Genomic DNA, 19589 nt, shown 5'->3' on the forward strand with positions numbered 1-19589 from the left:
GGATACATTGTAGAATGCTAGCATTCTACAAGCTATCTATTAGCCTAGGCTAATAGATGGTCGACAAGGTGTGGGCAGAAGACATATCGCTCACTCCTTTCAAGAACGTCATAAATCAAAAATTGTCAATTTTCAGTTTTGCATGTTTTCAGAATGCCCAGAAAATGTACTATATCCCAGCAAAAGAGACATATTTTTAACTTAATATTTACCCGCTACAGGGCAGAAAGTGTTGTTTTTGCATTTTGAAGAAAAGGTATTGTTTAATTATTTTTTTAAATGTACTAAATATTTTTCAAATGGAGAAAAAACCTTCAGGTTTTATCTGAAAAGATCTGTTGCACAGTAAAAAGTTCAATAAGTGGCTTGAAAATCTATTTTTAATACATTGTATTATATTTTTAAACTTTAAAAAAGTTCTCCTGAAAAACCAAGTTTTTTGATATATGACGTTCTTGAAAGGAGTGAGCGATATCTCCTGGCTCCGGAATATATGAGATTGGATCAGGACCGTCGAGGTGCTGTTTTGAGCTGCCCAAGACAAGAACAATTAGTCTCAAGTGATGTTGACATCAGGGAGACCTGATGTGACACATGAAGAAGAATTTTCTCAACTAAGCAAAATGAGTCCATCTTTTCATTTCTTTTACCACTTACAATTTTCAGCATTCGTTCCTTGCAAATGGTCGCCAACAAGTGGAAACAAGACTGCCCGAACACCAGCCGGGCAAATCAGTAAAGACAAATACATCAATACATTTGGCGCGGGCAAATCATTACCGTCAAGCCATACGCTCAAACTAGCCTCAGAACTGGTTAAATTTAGCCCAATCAAGCGAAATCGACTGTACTTCATGAAAGAATAAGAATTTTCCGTAAAAATATCAATATTTAAAACCATACGTACAAAGGAGATCTCAAAATTAGTATAAAGATAATTAAACACCAATAATAATTTACACTTATTATAAAAGAAATAGTTTCCATTGATAAAATTATTTTTAAAATATCCAAAAATATATTTATGTACAGTAAATTTAAATCGAGTCGTCATATAGATTTAGAATTCATAACTAATACTTTCTAAGATACATAATAATATAAACAATGTGTCAAATTTAAATATAAAAAAATAAAACACTTTTTACAACCACTTTTTTGAGTTTAGATGTTTTAATCACTAGTATGTAACATCTGTGGTTCTCGAAACTAGTCGTGTTTACATTAACACATTGTTGTCAGGCAGTTTTTCATCAGCCCCGACCCTAATTAGTATATTAATTTGGGTCGTTTACTGATCACAAGTAACCGCCAACCCATCCGTACAATGTTTTTTGGCGTCTCTTGCGCTCTACCAAAAGTAAGCAAATAGAATGGTTATAAGCGTCTCCCGCTCTCTATCAACAGTATGTAAAAGACGCTTTTAAGCGTTTCCCGAAAACAATGCGTTAATAAACTCAAAAAAGTGGTCTTATAGAAGTGTTTTATTGTTTAGATCATCGTGTTATTCCACAAAATGAATGCCAAATTAATAAATAATATAACTGTCTCAAACTAATTTTTCAAGTCCTAATTGTATAAATGTGAGATACTGTTTCGTACAATGATCACTTTTTACCGTTACAGTCAAACCTGGATATAAGAGAACTCGACGGACTGGGAAATTTTTCTCTTATAAACAGATCTCTGTCATATCCGTGCTATCATTTCTTCTTCTCCGTCTTAGTCCTCATTACTGAGGGTTGTGACCCTTGTGGAAGCAACGACTCTTCTTCAGTTATCCCTTGACTGCGCTGCACGTAGCGCTCCAACCCCCGAGGTCCCTGCTGCTGCCTTAACATGATCGGTCAATCGTGTGGGGATCTTCCTCTATCTATCTTTCCCTACCAATCACAACCAGTCACGGCCGGCTAGCCTCATTGCCACGCACACAACATTTCCAAAGAACTGTAGAATCCATCGTGTATAAAAACTGGCCAAAGTCAAGCCATCTGAGTGTAACTCCAGACAGATGGACTCGTTGATGCGTCTAGCTGTCCATGGGATTCGGAGCAGAGATTACTGAGGGCTAAAAAGACGGGACCTTGATCTTTCTCCTTTTTCCAGGTCTCTCATATCCAGGTTTGACTGTACTAACATTTCAAGAGGGGCAAAATTGTAGCTACGGATTGTGTTTTTGTTGAATGAAGATATTTTAAACAATAAACTAAATATAATTGATCGAGCAACCTAAACAATGGTGAGTACATTATATCTATAACAAAGTGATATTGTTCCTCTTACAATTACCTAATATACCTACTTTAAATTATGAATCCACCGATGTTATCACAAATATCATATAATGAACACAGATTATGCCATTTGGTTTGGAAATATTTTTATTTGTCTGACTTGTCTGTTTAATTTTCTCTATTTATCTTCCTTCCCTTTTTTTTCTGACTTCTATCCATATTTAGATGGTGCATAGGGCACCGCATTAAGTAGATGCAGTATTTACTTAATCGAGAATTATATGCAGGCAAGGTGATCAGCCCTGCGCTGAAAATGGATTTTTTGACAAATTATGATTTTTTGTCCAAAAATTTATTCAATATTAGCTAGGACTGATACCTGAAGCAGAGGGCTGATCACCTTTCCTTCATGTGTAAAATACTTCATCAAGATAACACTGCATTTATATGATGCAGTGCCCTATGCACCATCGAGTGCAGAAAGGGTTTGAAAAAGAAGAAGTGTGTGGTTGTGTAATATGTAAGCTTAAGCAGCTTGTACATATGTGAAAACGGGAATCTAGAAGTTGCGGTTTGTTTGTACCACGAGCATCTGATTCCATTCCACAACCTGACACTAATGATCCTGTCATGTCGCTCACTCCTTTCAACAACGTCATAAATCAAAATTTGTCAATTTTCAGTTGTGTATGTTTCCGGAATGCCCAGAAAATGTACTATATCCCAGCAAAAGCGGCATATTTTTAACTAAATATTTACCCGCTACAGGGCAGAAAGTGTTGTTTTTGCATTTTGAAGAAAAGGTATTGTTTAATTATATTTTTAAATATACTAAATATTTTTTAAATGGAGAAGTAACCTTCAGGTTTTACCTAAAAAGATCTGTTGCACAGTAAAATCTTTAATAATGGGCTTGATATTTATTTTTAATATATTGTATTATATTTTTTAACTTTAAAAACGTTCTCCTGAAAAATCAAGTTTTTGATTTATGACGTTGTTGAAAGGAGTGAGCGATGTGTCACGAGTGTCTCACTGCTGCAATATACAGTAGCCCATGTAAAGGTTTTGACATATTTTTTTTTGACCATTTGTGTACATCGATGGAAACAACATTTGAATATAGGAATAAAACCGGTATACAAACGGTGAACACAAGGTAATATAACTATAATAAAAACGTAAATATACATTTTGCACCCTAAATTTTACACTATTACAACTCAAAAATGGTACTTTGATATTAAAATGTTTATATTTCCCAAACATCGTTTATAATAACATCTGTTAAATTTTCTTCAAAGCTTTACTTTCCATAATTTGGTGGTTATATGTCGATATATCATTCTCAATATTGCACATCATTAACATCAACTTAAAACACCATGTTTTTGGCTTGTCATAGTGTAAAACAAGGTATTATTACATTATTGTGGCTGTTTGCATACTGACAGTATTGTTCATGGTGTTATATATAATTGAACGCGTCTTTTTGACGTTTCGGAGCGAGTTGCAGCCCCCACAAGCTGAGTCATTGTCGCAAACGATACATGATTTAATACAAAACAAAAGCGTTAGAATAAAAATGAAGCGATAATATTTACAGAGATGGCGTATAGACATGATTATTCGAAAATTATAAAATAATATTACCATTAATTAGTAACTGATAATGTGATAATTTATACTTTACTTAAACAAAAGAGTCTTTAAAGTCTTATGACACAGATCCATGTACAGATTATTTTCTATGCTGCAATACCGAGATTGATCTTTGCTTTTCACATATAACGGGATGTTTAAAATGTGTTCAATATTTGAGACATGTTCACACAAATATAACGATGATACTGCGAATGTTTAAAAATATATCTTCATCTATGATTTAAAAGCAGTCGCGAGCTGTCTGTTAATAGTGAAACGACCAGAATGACGCTTTTTAAGAGCAAAGCGCGTAACGACTACAGCGTAAGAAAACGCAAAATGTAGGTACAGTAGAACTTCAACGATCTGAACTGCTGAATATCCAAATTGCTTAAAAAATTACAGCGAATTGCAAAACAATAACGACAGTCAAACAGCTTACTTTGTTTGCTGGACTGTGATTTACAGCACGGTGTGAATACATATAGTATTAATGTACAGCACTTGTAATTACGCTCAACATATAAGTGTTGCCTTTTTATTTAATCCAGGGTGGCCAACATTTTCAGAAGCCGGGCCAGATTTAAGAAATGAGATTTTATACCGGGCCGTAAAACAAAATCTATTTTATAATTCAAAGCAAACAAGATAAATACATATATATATTTATTAATTATTTAAACATATTTATTAGGTACTTTTTAAACATAATTACATGTTTAGCCTCGTAATGCCGTTTAATGTTATACTTTTTCAAGATAGAAACATAATCATTGCATGCATATCCAGGCATAATGGTTTTCTTTTAAATTCCATGAAAAAATAGTTTATAGTCCATCTGTATTAAAACTTCTCAGTTCTTCTGTTATTCTTTAATCCAACGTCTTTACTACTAGACGCCATTATGGGTCTTGAAATTGCCAGGATAGCGAAATACTCCCATATATGGGATATTATACGAACTATGCACAATGGAATGTTATGGTGGTTTTGTGGATACCAAAGGAAAAAATGTGTGAATTGCTCCGCGCATGGGGCCACGGGCCGCGGGTTGGCCACCCTTGATTTAATCAATTAAAACCTCTTGTTTGCAAAATAGTTTTTTTCTCCCATTTTCAACATACACATAGTCAGGGTTCTCTTTTTTAATAAAAAAGGTCCCGGAACTCGCATCATGTCAAGCTTTTTAATAAAACAAATTATATTCAAATATCATTTAAATAAAATTTAAAGCCACTTTTCCTATAATCCTGCGTATAGTAATTAATTAATAAAATAGGTCCTTCCTCAGTCCCGGTCCCAATTGATTCAGATAATTGGAGATCTACTGTAATTTTAAACGCATTTAGAAAATTCATTTAACACTGTAAAAAAAAGTAACTATATACGACATTGTAATTTATTACTTTATCAAAAGAAATGAACAAACTCTATAGCCATAATATCATAGACATTACAGACTATTGATCATAATGTTGTCTCTGGAATCTTTAATCTAATGGCTCATGAGACAAAGTAACCTTCTGCTGAAGAGCAGAAAGTTCTTTGATAAAAATCAGGTTAGGAATTTACATGGAATTTTTATACAGTAATAATATTATAGACTGTAAGCCATTATCGTTCAAAAGCATATTATCAATTTAGGTATGGTCGATTTTCACTAAGAATACTACCATTTGATGATTTGCAAAGCCAATCGAAGCTATTGCCATTTGCCATCATTCCCAGAGCACTCAGAACAAAAAATCCACCAAGTATTGCACAGTTGAAAAAATGTGTATAAGTTAAAAATAATCTATAATATTTCATTTGATAATAATAGGTCCTTTTTAAAACAGTTCAGAAAATGTTCTTTTTATACATAAAATATACATAATAAAGCTTGTTTGAAGAAGAAAAAGATTATACCTAAAGCATAGAGCTCATCTTCGCTCCATCTGTCTTCAAACCCTTATACACACCCCCCAATGGTGCATAGGGCACTGCATCATATAAAAACTGTGATTTTGATTGTAATACATGGAGGAAAGGTGATCAGCCCTCCGCTTCAGGTGCCAGTCTGGGGTAATATTGAATAAGTATTCTAATACTTCACTCTAGTGAAAAAATCACTTATATTTATTTGATCTCCCCCACCCGGGAATCGAACCCGGGACCTCTAGAACGGTAGCCGAAGGAACTGATCATTACACTACGGAGGCAGACAAAAAGGTACATCTGTACCCGATAGTATATAATTCATGATGAGATAATGCAGTGGTTTGTTCACTATAAAGTGATATAAGAAAACGATAGTTGATATATTTGTATTTGCTATTTCTAGCAAGATTTGTTGGGATAATAAACAGTTAATGCCATAGAAAAAAAAATCAGCTAGCATTGATTTAGTAAAGTTTTTTTTTTTAAATATAAATATTGCAACAGAAAAAAAACTACATCTAAAAATTATGTCATTGCACTTTTTGTAAAGTATTCTTATGAAAAGACGATTGAAGGAGAATATTATGAAATATATATCTAATAGAAAGACAAACTGACGTAACTGCCATAAAAAAAATTGCGATATAAATATTCATTTTTAATTTAAATTTCACTTGGTAATTACCACTATTTCTTAAAATCTATTATGTGACACGTATTAGGATGCATTCCGCATCATTTTAAAATACCATATGTGAAGTTAAGTGTAAATTTCAGAATTGTATTCTTGGGACGTTGGAGGATGAAGAGGGGGTAGATCCTGTTTTTATTTATTGCTTATTTCAATTTATTTATTATTTTTCATTTAGCAGTAGACACCTCGGTGGTTGGAGCGCTACGTGCAGGGCAGTCAAGGGATAACTGGAGAAGAGTCATTGCTTCCACAAGGGTCACAACCCTCAGTAATGAGGACTAAAACGGAGAAGAAGAATTTATCTTTTTTTTGGGAACATGGACAATAGGGGGAAGGAGGCTTTGGTCATTGTCATATTGTTAATTATGGGATTATTATTATTTTTATTTTTATGAATTTTTATTGTTTCAAAATGTTGCAGTTTATGACTTTTCGGATAAATAATTTTTAGGATTTTTAGGATGTTAATGATCTCACCTATAGATGTCTCTAGTGAAGTTCAGTGATTCAAGAATAAGGTTTCTAAATTGGTTCATATATATAGAACTTCCAATAATTTGAGCTGTGTGGTTGTCAATAATGGGTAGAATTGGTGAATGTTATACGTGTGTAAAGTGGTCATTTAAACCAGCGTATGACGGTCATCAGCCCCGTAAATGCCCAAACTCCCATATTCTTCTTCGTCTTTGATGAGATGTCAAAAAAGAATAGGATATTAATGCATCGAAACACGTGTCACAATAGATTTTAACATATAGTTGTATTTACTAAGTGAAATTTATATTAAAAATGAATAGATATTACCACAAAGTGACTGCCAAATGAATTAATAAAATGAAATATTCAGTTTTTTCTAAAAAATATTCTAGAAAAAATCACACATTTCATTTCCTTTTAAGATTCAAAATGCAGGACTATTAGGAAAATAGCCCTCAAAAAGCACCCTGCAGGCTGGAGTTAATGTAATAACTATCAAATTTACCTCCAGTAGTTAGTTTTTTGCCATCAAGGTCATCAAAAGCTGTTTTTAAATTAAAAAAAAAAAACAATTAGGCTCCAAGGTGACTGCAGTAATGTTAATTTGCACTTCCGCAAAAAATTAGTTTCAACGGAAACCTAATCGATCCCTCATTGTAATATTTAGTTGTTTAAATTTAAATTAAACATAACGTAAATTGAATAAACTCAAAGCTATGTTAAAATTATGCTAATCCAAAAACTTATTGATGAACGTTTCGACCTTAAATTCAATTTTCACAATTAACTTTTTTATATTATAATATTATGATTAAATACCGCACTAAGACTTACGTTCTAGAATATAAAACTGATTTATAGGCATTTTTTATCTTCCACATCGTATTCTCGACATCACACCACCAAATTGTATCATTTTTCTAAACACGTTTTTGAATTTGAAAAAAAATCATAAGCGAAAAATTCTCAAGTCACTTTCTTTAAAATTTGGAATCCATAGACACTTTTCAATCACCGACTAAATTAAATCCATAGATGAAAGAAATTTTAAATTAAAAATACAAGCGAAATTATCAAGTCACTTTCTTTTGAATTTGGAATCCATAGACACTTTACGACCACCAATTCATAGACATTTTTTTTTAATGTTTCTGGGTAGGTGTAGGCCTCGGATCAGTCGATCGATTTTTAAATGGATTTGAATTCTTTTTTCTCGTTTTTAATGAGTTTCTTTTCTCTTTTGACTATATCCTCGAGTTCTTTAGTGCTGGTGGCTGCGTTGGCCATCCCGGGGATGGTCATGTCTCCGTCGGCGACCACGACGTCGGTGCCGCCCATGTTGACGATGCCGATGTTGTTGCCGCCGAGGTTGTTGAGCGTGATGTTGTTGACGCCGATGTTGGTGATGGCGTTGGCGGAGCTGGCGTTGACGGCGGCGCTGAGGTTGTCGGAGGCGGACTGGCCGGTGGAGTGGAGGCTCTCGACGACGTCCTCCAGGATCAGGCGGGTCTTGCGCACGATCTGGAAGTTCTGGACCTTGTGCTTCTTCATCATGTGCTTGCGGTAGGCGTCGGCGCGCCGGAAGGTCTTATAGCACTTCTCGCAGGCGTGGCGCTTCTCGCCCGTGTGGGAGAGGCAGTGGCGCGTGAGCTCGTTGCCGGCCGCGAAGGACTTGTTGCAGCCGAGGAAGGAGCAGGTGAAAGGCTTCTCACCCGTGTGCTTGCGGATGTGGCGCGTGAGGGTGCTGCTCTTGTCCGTGCGGTAATCGCAGTATGTGCACTGCAACGGTTTCACGCCGCTGTGGGTCATCATATGGTATCTGCAACAAATCATTCAGATTGTAGTGTGACAAAAGTAACAGAAAAAATATATAGATGGTCAAAGATAGAAATTTTCAAAATTTTCTAAGCAAAAGGTTCTCTATATGCTGATTGAGATTGTTGGTTGGTAGCTGAAAAAAAAAAACAACACTCGCCATTAAAATTTGCCCACTATGTCCTATGGCCTAGCACGCCTGGAAAACATCGGTGAATGCAGTAATTAGTAGATTTTTAATGTAAATCCTTATACACAAATACTAGAATCAACCCTTATGGGATATATCAAGACATATGACAGATGTTCCAACAGAGACGGAGCAATTTCTTTTAAGAAATGAATATGAACATCAGGCATAAATTAAAATTTGTTAATCATTCAGAAAAATTTCAAATATATTAGTAAAAAGGTCTCAGCTGTCTAAATAAAAAGAATCTCCAGAGATGTCGCCTCCAGCTCACATGTGGATGCCGGGATATTGAAGAAAGATTTGAATTGGAAATAGAATGCGTAAAAGAAGGTATGCAGTTGACAAAAATTTATGAGGAAATAGGACATAAAGATCTATCGGGTTTAGTGGTGTCTGTCTTATTTAGGATATATGATGAATAAAACAAATAAATGAGCTATGTGGCAACATTTTACTGATATAAGAAATTGAATCCATTGTATCTATTGTTTTGTTTTTAGGGATCAACCTTATTCATTTATTATGAACTATACACATTCATATAATTTATATTTGAAGCACTAACTTTGTGATTTTCCATTTTATAATTAAAATGTAACCTAATTATTAAATATATTTCCAATCACTCATCATCCCTGATTCCTTTTGATTGTGACTGCCAATCAACAAAAAATAAAGTCACTTGAGATCTACCCAAGCTCCTTTGTATAACCGTCAAAATATTTTGAATTTTGTTTAGTAGATAGTGTTTTAGTATTAATCAGTCTTGATAAAGAAGCGGTTAGCTTCGAAACCGAGAGACATTAGATTCAAGTTATAATAAAATATTTGTAGTGATTTTAAAATAAAGTTACATTTTAATTATATACACATTTGCTGTAATTTTTAAGACATAAACTAAATATAGCTCACTCCTTTCAAGAACGTCATAAATCAAAAATCGTCAATTGTCAGATGTGCATGTTTTCGGAATGCCCAGAAAATGTACTATATCCCAGCAAAAGCGGCATATTTTTAACTTAATATCTACCAGCTACAGGGCAGAAAGTGTTGTTTTTGCATTTTGAAGAAAAGGTATTGTTTGATTATTTTTTTAAATATACTAAATATTTTTCAAATGGAGAAAAAAACCTTCAGGTTTTACCTAAAAAGATCTGTTACACAGTAAAAAGTTTAATAAGTGGCCTGATATTTATTTTTAGTACATTGTATTATATTTTTAAACTTTAAAAACGTTCTCCTGAAAAATCAAGTTTTTTGATTTATGACGTTCTTGAAAGGAGTGAGCGATATGTTATAAATCCTTGTAAATAATAGGCAAGGAGAATTTTCTAATGGTGGGGACTGACCGGAGCCATTTGGTCGTAACGTAACATGTTACGATGAGAGCATTCGTATAGTCAGTACAATGAGCCGAGCGCTCCATCCATAGTCGTAGCGATGTTACGTTGGTGAATTTTACACAAGCAATCACTCAAGCAAAGACTTCTCATTCCATAAAAAGTTGGGCATATAGGGTGTACCTGAGCGCGCTGGGCGTCACGTAGGCCACGCCGCACATCTCGCAGGAGTACTCGCGCAGGTTGAGATGGCTGCGCACGTGCATCTGCATGTTGTTCTTGCTGCGGAAGCCCTTGCCGCAGTACTGGCACTCGAAGGGGCGCGCCATCGAGTGCACCTTCATGTGCGCCTTCAGGTGGTCCTGGTGCTTGAACGCGCGCCCGCACTCGTGGCACACCTCCGTGTACGAGCAGTGCACCTGCAAATGCCTCACATTGACAAATCCATGGAATAAAGATGGTGCTCGGGATGACGGAAATTACATAGAAATAAAGGAAAGGATGAAGGAAATTATATATTTTTTATTAACATACATACATAAGTCGATGACCCTTCTTGACCGCATTGTTAAATAAAGATTATTTTTATTAAATTTACAAGGACATCTATTTTTATAAATTATTACGCCTATTGACAATGAAATTGAACAATGGCTATTCAAAAACTAGAAATTACTAAAATTGTATAAATTTATTTAAATAACAATTTTAAAAATATATTTATAAAAAATTGCAAAGATCCACCATCTTGTCGGTGGAGTTCTTTTTTAATACATTTTTTATTGTTTTGACTATTTTAACCTAATATACACACACAAAAGATAGAAAAATTAAGAATATAAATATTTTACAACTTTCATAGAAATAACTCTTGATCATTTACCCATTCCTTTATTTTGCCTTTGTTCCATATTTTATTTTGACCTCTAACATCCGTCGGCAACAAATTAAAAATGTTGGGAACGATATATTGCAGTGATATTTAAAGAGAATGAGGAGAATAGGGTTGCATGCTCTCATGTTCTTATTTCGTCTGCGTCCGTGGATAGAATAAAGGGAAAGGAAAAAATGAAGGAAATTACATAGAATAAGGAGAATAGCAACAATGACTAAGGCATTCAGGTTTACATACTCCCATACTCTTATTTCGTCTGCCTCCATACGCTCAGTGCGGTCAGCACGCTCGGTTCCCAAGAGGTTCAAAATAAATAGAAGTGATTTTTCACTCTAATATTTATTCAATATCACCCTGGACTGGTACCTGAAGCGTAAAGCGTATAACCATCATGTCTTTTATGAATTGTTTCGGCATTAACTTTGTGGTAAGACATGTTACAATGATTAAAGAAAACACTTGTTTTTGTACCACTTGAGTTTTATTAAAGACTACTAGTTTCAGAAGCTAAATTTCCATCATTCGGGTCTGAATAATAACATATTATTATTCAGACCTGAATGATGGAAGTTTAGCTTCTGAAACATGTAGTCTTTAATAAAACTCAAGTGGTATAAAAAAACAAGTGTTTTCTTTAATCATTGTACCATCGTGTCTAGTTTTGAGAACTACAGATGTTCTCATCAACAGGTGATAATACAACATCTGTAGTTCTCAAAACTAGTTGTGTTTACATTAATATACTTGAAAAAATGGTCTCATAAAAGTGTTTTGTTCTTTATATGCAAATAAAAATGAATGTGTTTATTTGCTCAAAATCTCAAATCTCTTAGAGCTATTACTAAATAAGACATAATGTTGCATTCGAACAAGTGAGTGTTTTTTCTGTGATTAAATGTTTTAGCCGGTTGTGCTTCTTGACAGCTGTCATTTAGCATTGTTATCGATTTCATTGTTGCTTCATATGTTAATATTAATATTTCATTACTCCGGAAACATTGTGAAATGAAACATATATTAATAAAACATCATCAACAAAAACATTGACATTTACCTTATTAAAACAACCATAATATACATTTTAATTCCTTAAAAATGTATTGAAAATACAAATTATGAGGTTCTTTTTCACACTGATACTTTTTTAAACACCGATAATACTATCACACACAATTTTAAGTAAAATAATAAATAAAACCATGTCAGATCGAAGGATAGATTTTATTTATTGTTTCGGCATTAACTTTGTGGTAAGACATGTTACAATGATTAAAGAAAACACTTGTTTTTTACCACTTGAGTTTTATTATAGACTACATGTTTCAGAATGATGGAAGTTTAACTTCTGAAACATGTAGTCTATAATAAAACTCAAATGGTAAAAAACAAGTGTTTTCTTTAATCATTGAAGGATAGATTGTTTCTCTACGCGTTAATATAGATATCAATGTTTATATTTTTACTTCAATGATTATTTCATTAAAAGCATTGATTACTAACAAAATATCAAAATAAAACAATATGAAAAGACTACTTTTGAGTTTAGTAATGTAAACAATACTAGTTTTGAGGTTATCTGAAGTTCTCGAAACAAAGTTGTCAGATAATGTTGTGAAGATGTTTTATTTTTATATTAGACATTTTTATTTCCACATTATAGATATTTTGTTAGTAATGCTTTTAATAAAATAATCATTGAAGTAAAAATATAAACATTGATATCTATATTAACGCGTAGAGAAACAATCTATTCTTCGATCTGACATGGTTATATTTATTATTTTACTTTAAATTGTGTGTGATAATATTATCGGTGTTTAAAAAAGTATCAGTGTGGAAAAGAACCTCATAATTGGTATTTTCAATACATTTTTAAGGAATTAAAATCATGTTATTACACCAAAGTTAATGCCAAATCGATAAATACTGGAAATAAGTGATCAGTTTTAGGAAACAAAAGCAGCAAAAAAACAAATGAATGTGATAAAAAAATAATGTTAAATTTGACAATCAAATGTGTTTGAACAGAGTTTGCAAAATTTTCAGGTAGCTTAGATGAATATTTGTTGGGCTTCTTCAGTAACCTCTGCATGTATTGAGAATGATAAGATTGCTTTGTTTTCTCTACAGAGAGAATTACAATCAGAATGGAAAGCACCAGAATAAGATAACGCATATTAACACATTGTTAGCGAGAAAAGCTTAAAAGCCTAAAAGCTAAAAAGTTAGGAGACGCTTATAAGCATTCTATTTAGTTACTTTAGGTAGAGTGCGAGAGACGCCAAAAAACATTGTACAGATTGGAAATAGGTTTGCAGTAACTTGTTGATTAGTATACTGAGGGTCGGGCGGCAGACTGACAGTATAATTAGGGTCAGGGTTGATAAAAAAACCACCCGAAAACAATGTGTTAATATAGACAGTAATACTGGGGTGAATATACCTTTTTGTAATGCTTGGCCCATAGTTGCTTGCTCGTGAAGTCTTTATTACACTCGGAACACGACATGGGACCGGAGTGGCTCTTGAAATGGCTCTTCATAGCTGCCCGCCCAGTTATTAACTTCCCACACATTTTGCACTTGTATCCATCCTCGACAATATCGTAATTAGTTCTCGTAAAATCGTCTAGCTTTCTACGGCGACCCTTCATGGTGATGTAGGTCCGTTTTTTGACGTCGATAGGCTTTGTATCAGACATGTCTCCAGTGTCTTTCTTCTTTTCTTTTTTGACGATTTTTTTCGTCTTTTTAACAGTCGATTGGGCGCCTTTGCCGTCCTCGTCGTGATAGCTCCGCACGGACTCGGCATCTTCATCTTTAAGCGTCGGGTCCTCAGTCTCTACTTTGACGTTGCACTTAAAATTCTTTATCATAGACAGAATATTGTTAGATTGCAAACATTTCTTTTTGAAAGTCATGGACATGTTAAGCTCGTCCTCGCAAAAGTTGCATATTTTCTCGGGAAGACCGTCATTTTCGCACACTTGTATATCGACACAATAGTTTATTTTTTCACTGAGAATAACACCGTCCTGCTTGGACGGCCCGAATATCGACGACAGGTCGTCCGAGTTTTTCAGGCAAACTCTACATGTTGTGGGGTATATTACTAAAATATTGTTTGTGAGATCGGGATCGACGTTTACGTGCTCGGTTTGTTCGGAAAACATTTTAAAGCCGTCTAAATTTGATTACAAATCGTAGCTATTTCACTGGCTGCCGATAACGCCGGAAAAGGTACGCGACAACTTCTATGGCGACAACTCGAACTCGACAATTACAGTGTGGCTAGCTGTATGACATTTTAAAAAGCTTTTATTTACATTCAACAAAACACCTTTGTTTCTAAATAATAAATTTATTTTAATATTAAGAAAATACTTTTAGTCACTTTTGATAGTTATATTCATTAGTGTTACACAGAAAATGCTATCAAACTAAATTTTAACATATTAGGGTTGCCAGCAAATAAATAAAATAAAAATTGCTACCTACCTTAATGTGCTACAAAACACAATCGAAGGCTTCAAAACAAAATAAATGTGAAGATAATTAGCGTTCATTTACAATTATTTTATTTTTTAAGTGATGCATTGAAGCAAAGAAAATATCGTAAACATTTGATAAGTTGTCAAATGAACCCTTTTTAAAAGTTCACACTCATATCATTACTTTTCGGGTGGGAAAAAAATTATTATCAAATTTTAACATTAATAAGTATATATCCCCTTTCAAATTCTTTAGGGCGCTACTGTCACAATTGCTTAAATTATATTAATAATGCATATTTACAAACCCATGAAATTCCTTCAGACCTATTATTCTCACCCTGTAGGTAAGTTTAATAAAAGATGGGTACATGTTGAAAAAATGTTATAAAAGGAAATTTAAAAAAATTAAAAAACTAAATTTTCTTACAAAGATCGTTATTTGGAATTATAGAGGTGATGAATTAATAATGATCTTAGGCAAGGTTACTTTTATTATTAAAATGCACAATTAGCTTCAAATTTATTGATGTACAACTTCATCTCCATAAAATCCTTTTTCACACCCAATGTTTCATTGAATTAAAACAATTGATTCTTAATTACATAAACGCTATGACCAGTAGTGCGTTTCAGGTGCCAGCCTTTCTAGAGGCTGAATGCCTTCCATAATCGTTCGTCTGTCCTCACAGGCAGGTGTTTTGAGTCAGCAATTTTATCTGCATCTTTTTAGACATTAGCACTCTATCATCTTCTAGGTCTCCCTTGTGATTTGGTATCAAGAGGCATTTGACACAAAACCATCCATGGGTACCTGGAGAAGGCATTCTTCAGTGTCCAGCCAAGCACATTCTGCCAGTTTTCTTTGTGACCACAATATCTGGCGGCTCACCATATAAGAAAGGTTACGCAAAAGTGTCGACCGCATTACTATTCCTTAACTTAATGAAAATATGGGATGATTTAGGAAACACTTGTTTTTATACCACTTGAGTTTTATTAAAGACTACTAGTTTTGCAAGCTAAACATCCATCCTCAGGTCTGAATAATAACTAAAATCTAAAATAAAAATCTGTTCTATAAATAAGGAGAGGGGTAAGTTAGGGGGAGGGGGTTAGTCAAGGGGCAGAGTTTGAAAACAAAGGAAAAATGTAAAGCAAAGGTGAAGAATTTTGAAACAATATATTATTTATGAAATTATTATTAGAATTGAGGTTTTTTTGGATTTCAAAATTTTCTAAATAATTCATAATTTGGCCTTTATGTGGTACAAGGTGTAATAATTTGAATTTATGAGAGTGAAATGAGTGATTTGTATCTATTATGGGATATAAAATATGGGATGTCATGTTTCCAGTGTGTTCGAGACTATCAGAATACGGCATTCAAAATAAAAGTTAATATGTATTTAAAATAACATTGTTCACACCAACAATCTTTCTCAATGCTGGCGATCACTATGGCAAAGGTTTTGCGGTCCTGCGCTGTCCAATTCCTCTACTTCTCTTATTTGGTCCAGTCGCGAATTTTGCAAAGCCACAAATTCTGTTTTCTGCCAGCTCCTCACAGTCCTTCTATCTTTTCCATCACGATTATTTGTAGAATGTAGTATTTCAACAATAGGAAAATAACATGACATTTTTTATTGTTTATTGATAATTTAGTCAAAATTTAAAACTAACTAACTAACCATCACGCCGCTTTCCGCAGGGATAGGCAGAGAGAAACGCTACACCACCCTGTCTTTACAAAATTTCTTGGCCTATTCCGCATTCATGCATCTCCGCATACATACCCGACGATTATTACGACTCCTGACCCAATATTTAGTCAATATTTTCTTTTAAAAAAACTAATATCTATGTTTATTTATTGTCTGCCTCCATAGTGCAGTGGTTAGCGGATTTGGCTACGAAAGGTGGCCAAGGATCGGTTTTGTTTTTATTATTTGGGAGTCAATGTGTTAATATCCTTATCATTGATCAGTCCATGTTCTTTTAGCATGTGTTTATTAAATACATCGGTGCGTTTAAATCCTTTAAAGCACAATGCGCAAGTGTGCTTGTGTGCTGCTGTGTGCGTGGCTTCGTGTCGAGATAATTCACTGTTGGCGGCAAAAGATAGCGAACAACCTTCAAAGGAACAAGGATACGGACGTACTTTGGCGTGCTTCCTTATGCTGTGAAACCTGAAATATAAATTTTTTTTAAGATACAAACATTTCAGAATGCTAGTTAATTTATATTCAAATGTTTAGATTGTGAATTTTTATTTTCCTAATAACTGGGATATTTTCACGAAAGCGTTTTTCCAATAAATATTTGAAATTTATCAAGGCCCAATACATGATCAATTTCAACTTGATTTTCTTTAAACCCAGGTAACATTTGAGTTTTGAATTTTTGGTAAAACATCGTTTTAGTATTAAACAACAAGTTTTTCTTGGAAATAAATGTATTTGGTTTTGAAAATAAAAAAAGTTATTGAAAGGTAAGGAGTTAAAAGAAATTATGAAAATATTTTTTAAACATACATATATATTTTGTCCGCCTCCGTGGTGTAATGGTCAGCGTGTTTAGCTACCGTGCTGGAGGTTCCGGGTTCGATTCCCAGGGGGGGGGTGAAAATAAATATTAGTGATTTAACACTGTAATATTCATTTAATATTACCCTGGACTGGTTCCTGAAGCGCAAGAGTGATCACCTTGCCTTCTTGTAAGTAATGATCAAGATAACACTGCGTCAATTTGATGCAGTGCCCTATGCACCATTAGGTGCGGATAAGGGTTATAAGTAAGTAAAAGTATATTCTAAAACAAAAGTTTAATTCCCATATTTTGTTAGTATACTGGCAAAAAACGTTAACTCTAAAATCCCTGCTTGAATAATCCCTTTGCTTTAAAGCTTTTAGCCTGCATAAAATACCCGCTTTTAAATTTAAAGTTGAATTTATGAAAACCACATATATATGACATTTCAAACTACTTAGTGTATTTTTCCAGTTTAAAGAACGTTGAAACTTTACAATATGCATCATTAAGTCAAAATTTCATATTTTCAACTTAACGTTTTTTGCCCACCTATATTCTAAAATAAAAATTAAATGTGCAGGAATGATGTCTAGCCCTTAGCGCGGCCAGTTGTGTCCTAAATTCGAATGTTCGAGATCACAGCCTAAACACATTAGAAAATAATGGAGAGTAAGCACTTATAACGATATTTGTTATACTGGCAATATTGCATGTTTGTTTGCATCAATTTGTTTGCAAGATTAATATATTTTTATTCCTTGCAACTCTGAATTGTTTTGTTTGAGAAAGAAAAAGCGAAATTCATTATTTCAAAGATAACCATTCCTCTTTATCAATATCATAAAGCAGTAGATGTTATACCTTAAAGCCCCGGGAGTAACAAACGCCATTCCGCAGAGATGGCAACAAAATTCCCGAAGCTGAAGATGAGTTCGTATGTGCATCAGCATATTGTGCTTGTTGAGGAAACCTCTTCCACAATGCTGGCAACAAAATGGTTTGGTTGCGGAATGTGTCTTCATATGTGTTTGCAACGTTGCCAGTAATTTGAACGAACGTCCGCATATGGGACATTTTTCTGAGTAAGCCAGATGAACCTAAAAACAGTTATGAATTGAATATGAATTTAGGGCAACATTTTGAGTGTGTCTAAATTCTTGTCCACAAATCTGGGTTTCTCCAGTTTAAGTTAATTCATCTCAACATAGGTGAAGAAGAATATGAAAGCCTGGGTTTACCTCTGCTTCTTCTTATAAATTTGTTTAACTATCCTTTCCTTACTCATTCGATTCACATGCCCAACTATCTCAACACACCTTTCTTCATATTATCGATAATGCTTATCTCAGCCTTGCATTCTTTCCTTATATTACCATTCAAACATCCATCGTACAACTTTTAACTATTGCTAAAGGTGTAGAAGAATCCCGCTTCGGATAAATCTTTCAGACACATGGAACAGATCAATATCCAATGAGATGCTTACATTTTTATAATGACGTGTGCATAGTTTCTTGTTAGAAAATAATTTATTGCAAGATGGACAATTCATTGGTCCAGAATGACTCTTCATGTGGTTAATCATAGCCGCCCTCGTGGAAACCAATTTGCCACAGGCTTTACATTGATGTGTTCCCTTATGTGAAATATAACTGTCTTCCAATTCTGTATCTCCAACAACCGATTTAGAAAATTCTTCAACTTCACAAATGGCAGCACTGTCATTCTTTTTTTGGCATTTTTCAGTTTTATTCCTAGCCTTTGACTCTCTTAAGTCATTGGTTTTCTTTTTTCTTTTCACAAATTTCTCCAGCGATTCTTCCCCGTCGCTTTGAAAACTATTAGAAATAAATTCTTCTTTGATTATATGTTTTTCTTCTGCTAATATGCAGTTCATATTTTTTAACCTGTCATTTGAATTGAGACATTTTTTCTTGAACTCCATGCAGACATTAAATTCTTTCTCACAGTTTTTGCATATATTTTGAGGTAGATCATAATTTTTATTTAGTTCTAAGTCAAAACAGTACGTTATTTTATCACTGAGGGCAACGGAATCTCCCTTTGTTGAAAATAATGATGTTAAGAATTCTGAAGTTTTAAAACAAATTCTGCAAGTAGAAGGATTTATTATAAGTTCCTTTTCACAACAATTTTTATCAAATTTTATCGCCGCGCTGTTGAGAGATGTCATTTTATTATGATATCCTTAATTCGCAATAAATTAACCACATATCACGTCTGTTTACAAAACAAATAGAAGACGTCAAAAATAGATATTCAACGATTCAACGATAATAATAGCAGTATTGCCAGTATTATTACAGTACTATAGTACAAGAGAAAGTGACCAAC

General features: G+C 33.8%; 2 protein-coding genes across 3 annotated transcripts; both read right to left on the reverse strand.

Moving 5' to 3' along the window:
• Positions 1-6795: 6795 nt before the first annotated feature.
• On the reverse strand, positions 6796-14460 carry LOC148302362 (uncharacterized). Of its 2 annotated transcripts, XR_015838649.1 has the most exons (4): positions 13656-14460; positions 10501-10736; positions 7945-8788; positions 6873-7038 (listed from the first exon to the last, which is right to left on the reverse strand). XR_015838649.1 is itself a non-coding variant. In XM_088271723.1 (3 exons), exons 1-3 carry the CDS (start codon positions 14382-14384, stop codon positions 8158-8160), a joined length of 1596 nt encoding a protein of 531 aa, XP_088127849.1. In that variant the 5' UTR covers positions 14385-14460; the 3' UTR covers positions 6796-8157. The 2 variants fall into 2 exon arrangements, 1 of the variants encoding a protein (XP_088127849.1); XM_088271723.1 differs by having other exon boundaries at positions 6796-8788.
• A 1881-nt stretch (positions 14461-16341) lies between these two features.
• Positions 16342-19506, reverse strand: LOC148302363 (uncharacterized). Its single transcript, XM_088271724.1, has 3 exons — positions 18721-19506; positions 18096-18331; positions 16342-16891 (listed from the first exon to the last, which is right to left on the reverse strand). Exons 1-3 carry the CDS (start codon positions 19426-19428, stop codon positions 16648-16650), a joined length of 1188 nt encoding a protein of 395 aa, XP_088127850.1. The 5' UTR covers positions 19429-19506; the 3' UTR covers positions 16342-16647.
• Positions 19507-19589: the final 83 nt, after the last annotated feature.

Source organism: Brachycentrus maculatus, unplaced genomic scaffold (assembly GCF_059751285.1).
Source record: "Brachycentrus maculatus isolate JH-2025_06_01 unplaced genomic scaffold, ASM5975128v1 h1tg000459l, whole genome shotgun sequence".
Taxonomy (NCBI): domain Eukaryota; kingdom Metazoa; phylum Arthropoda; class Insecta; order Trichoptera; family Brachycentridae; genus Brachycentrus; species Brachycentrus maculatus.

Bases quoted from the DNA above. Each gene is read 5' to 3' on its own strand.
- LOC148302363 (XM_088271724.1), bottom strand. From the start codon at position 19,428: ATGACATCTCTCAACAGCGCGGCGATAAAATTTGATAAAAATTGTTGT. The intron at 18,332-18,720 runs GTAAGCATCTCA...AACTGTTTTTAG, and splicing joins GCACACGTCATTATAAAAAT to GTTCATCTGGCTTACTCAGA. The intron at 16,892-18,095 runs GTATAACATCTA...TTTATATTTCAG, and splicing joins GTTACTCCCGGGGCTTTAAG to GTTTCACAGCATAAGGAAGC.
- LOC148302362 (XM_088271723.1), bottom strand. From the start codon at position 14,384: ATGTTTTCCGAACAAACCGAGCACGTAAACGTCGATCCCGATCTCACA. The intron at 10,737-13,655 runs GTATATTCACCC...AGGCATTTGCAG, and splicing joins GGGCCAAGCATTACAAAAAG to GTGCACTGCTCGTACACGGA. The intron at 8,789-10,500 runs GTACACCCTATA...GATTTGTTGCAG, and splicing joins GTGACGCCCAGCGCGCTCAG to ATACCATATGATGACCCACA.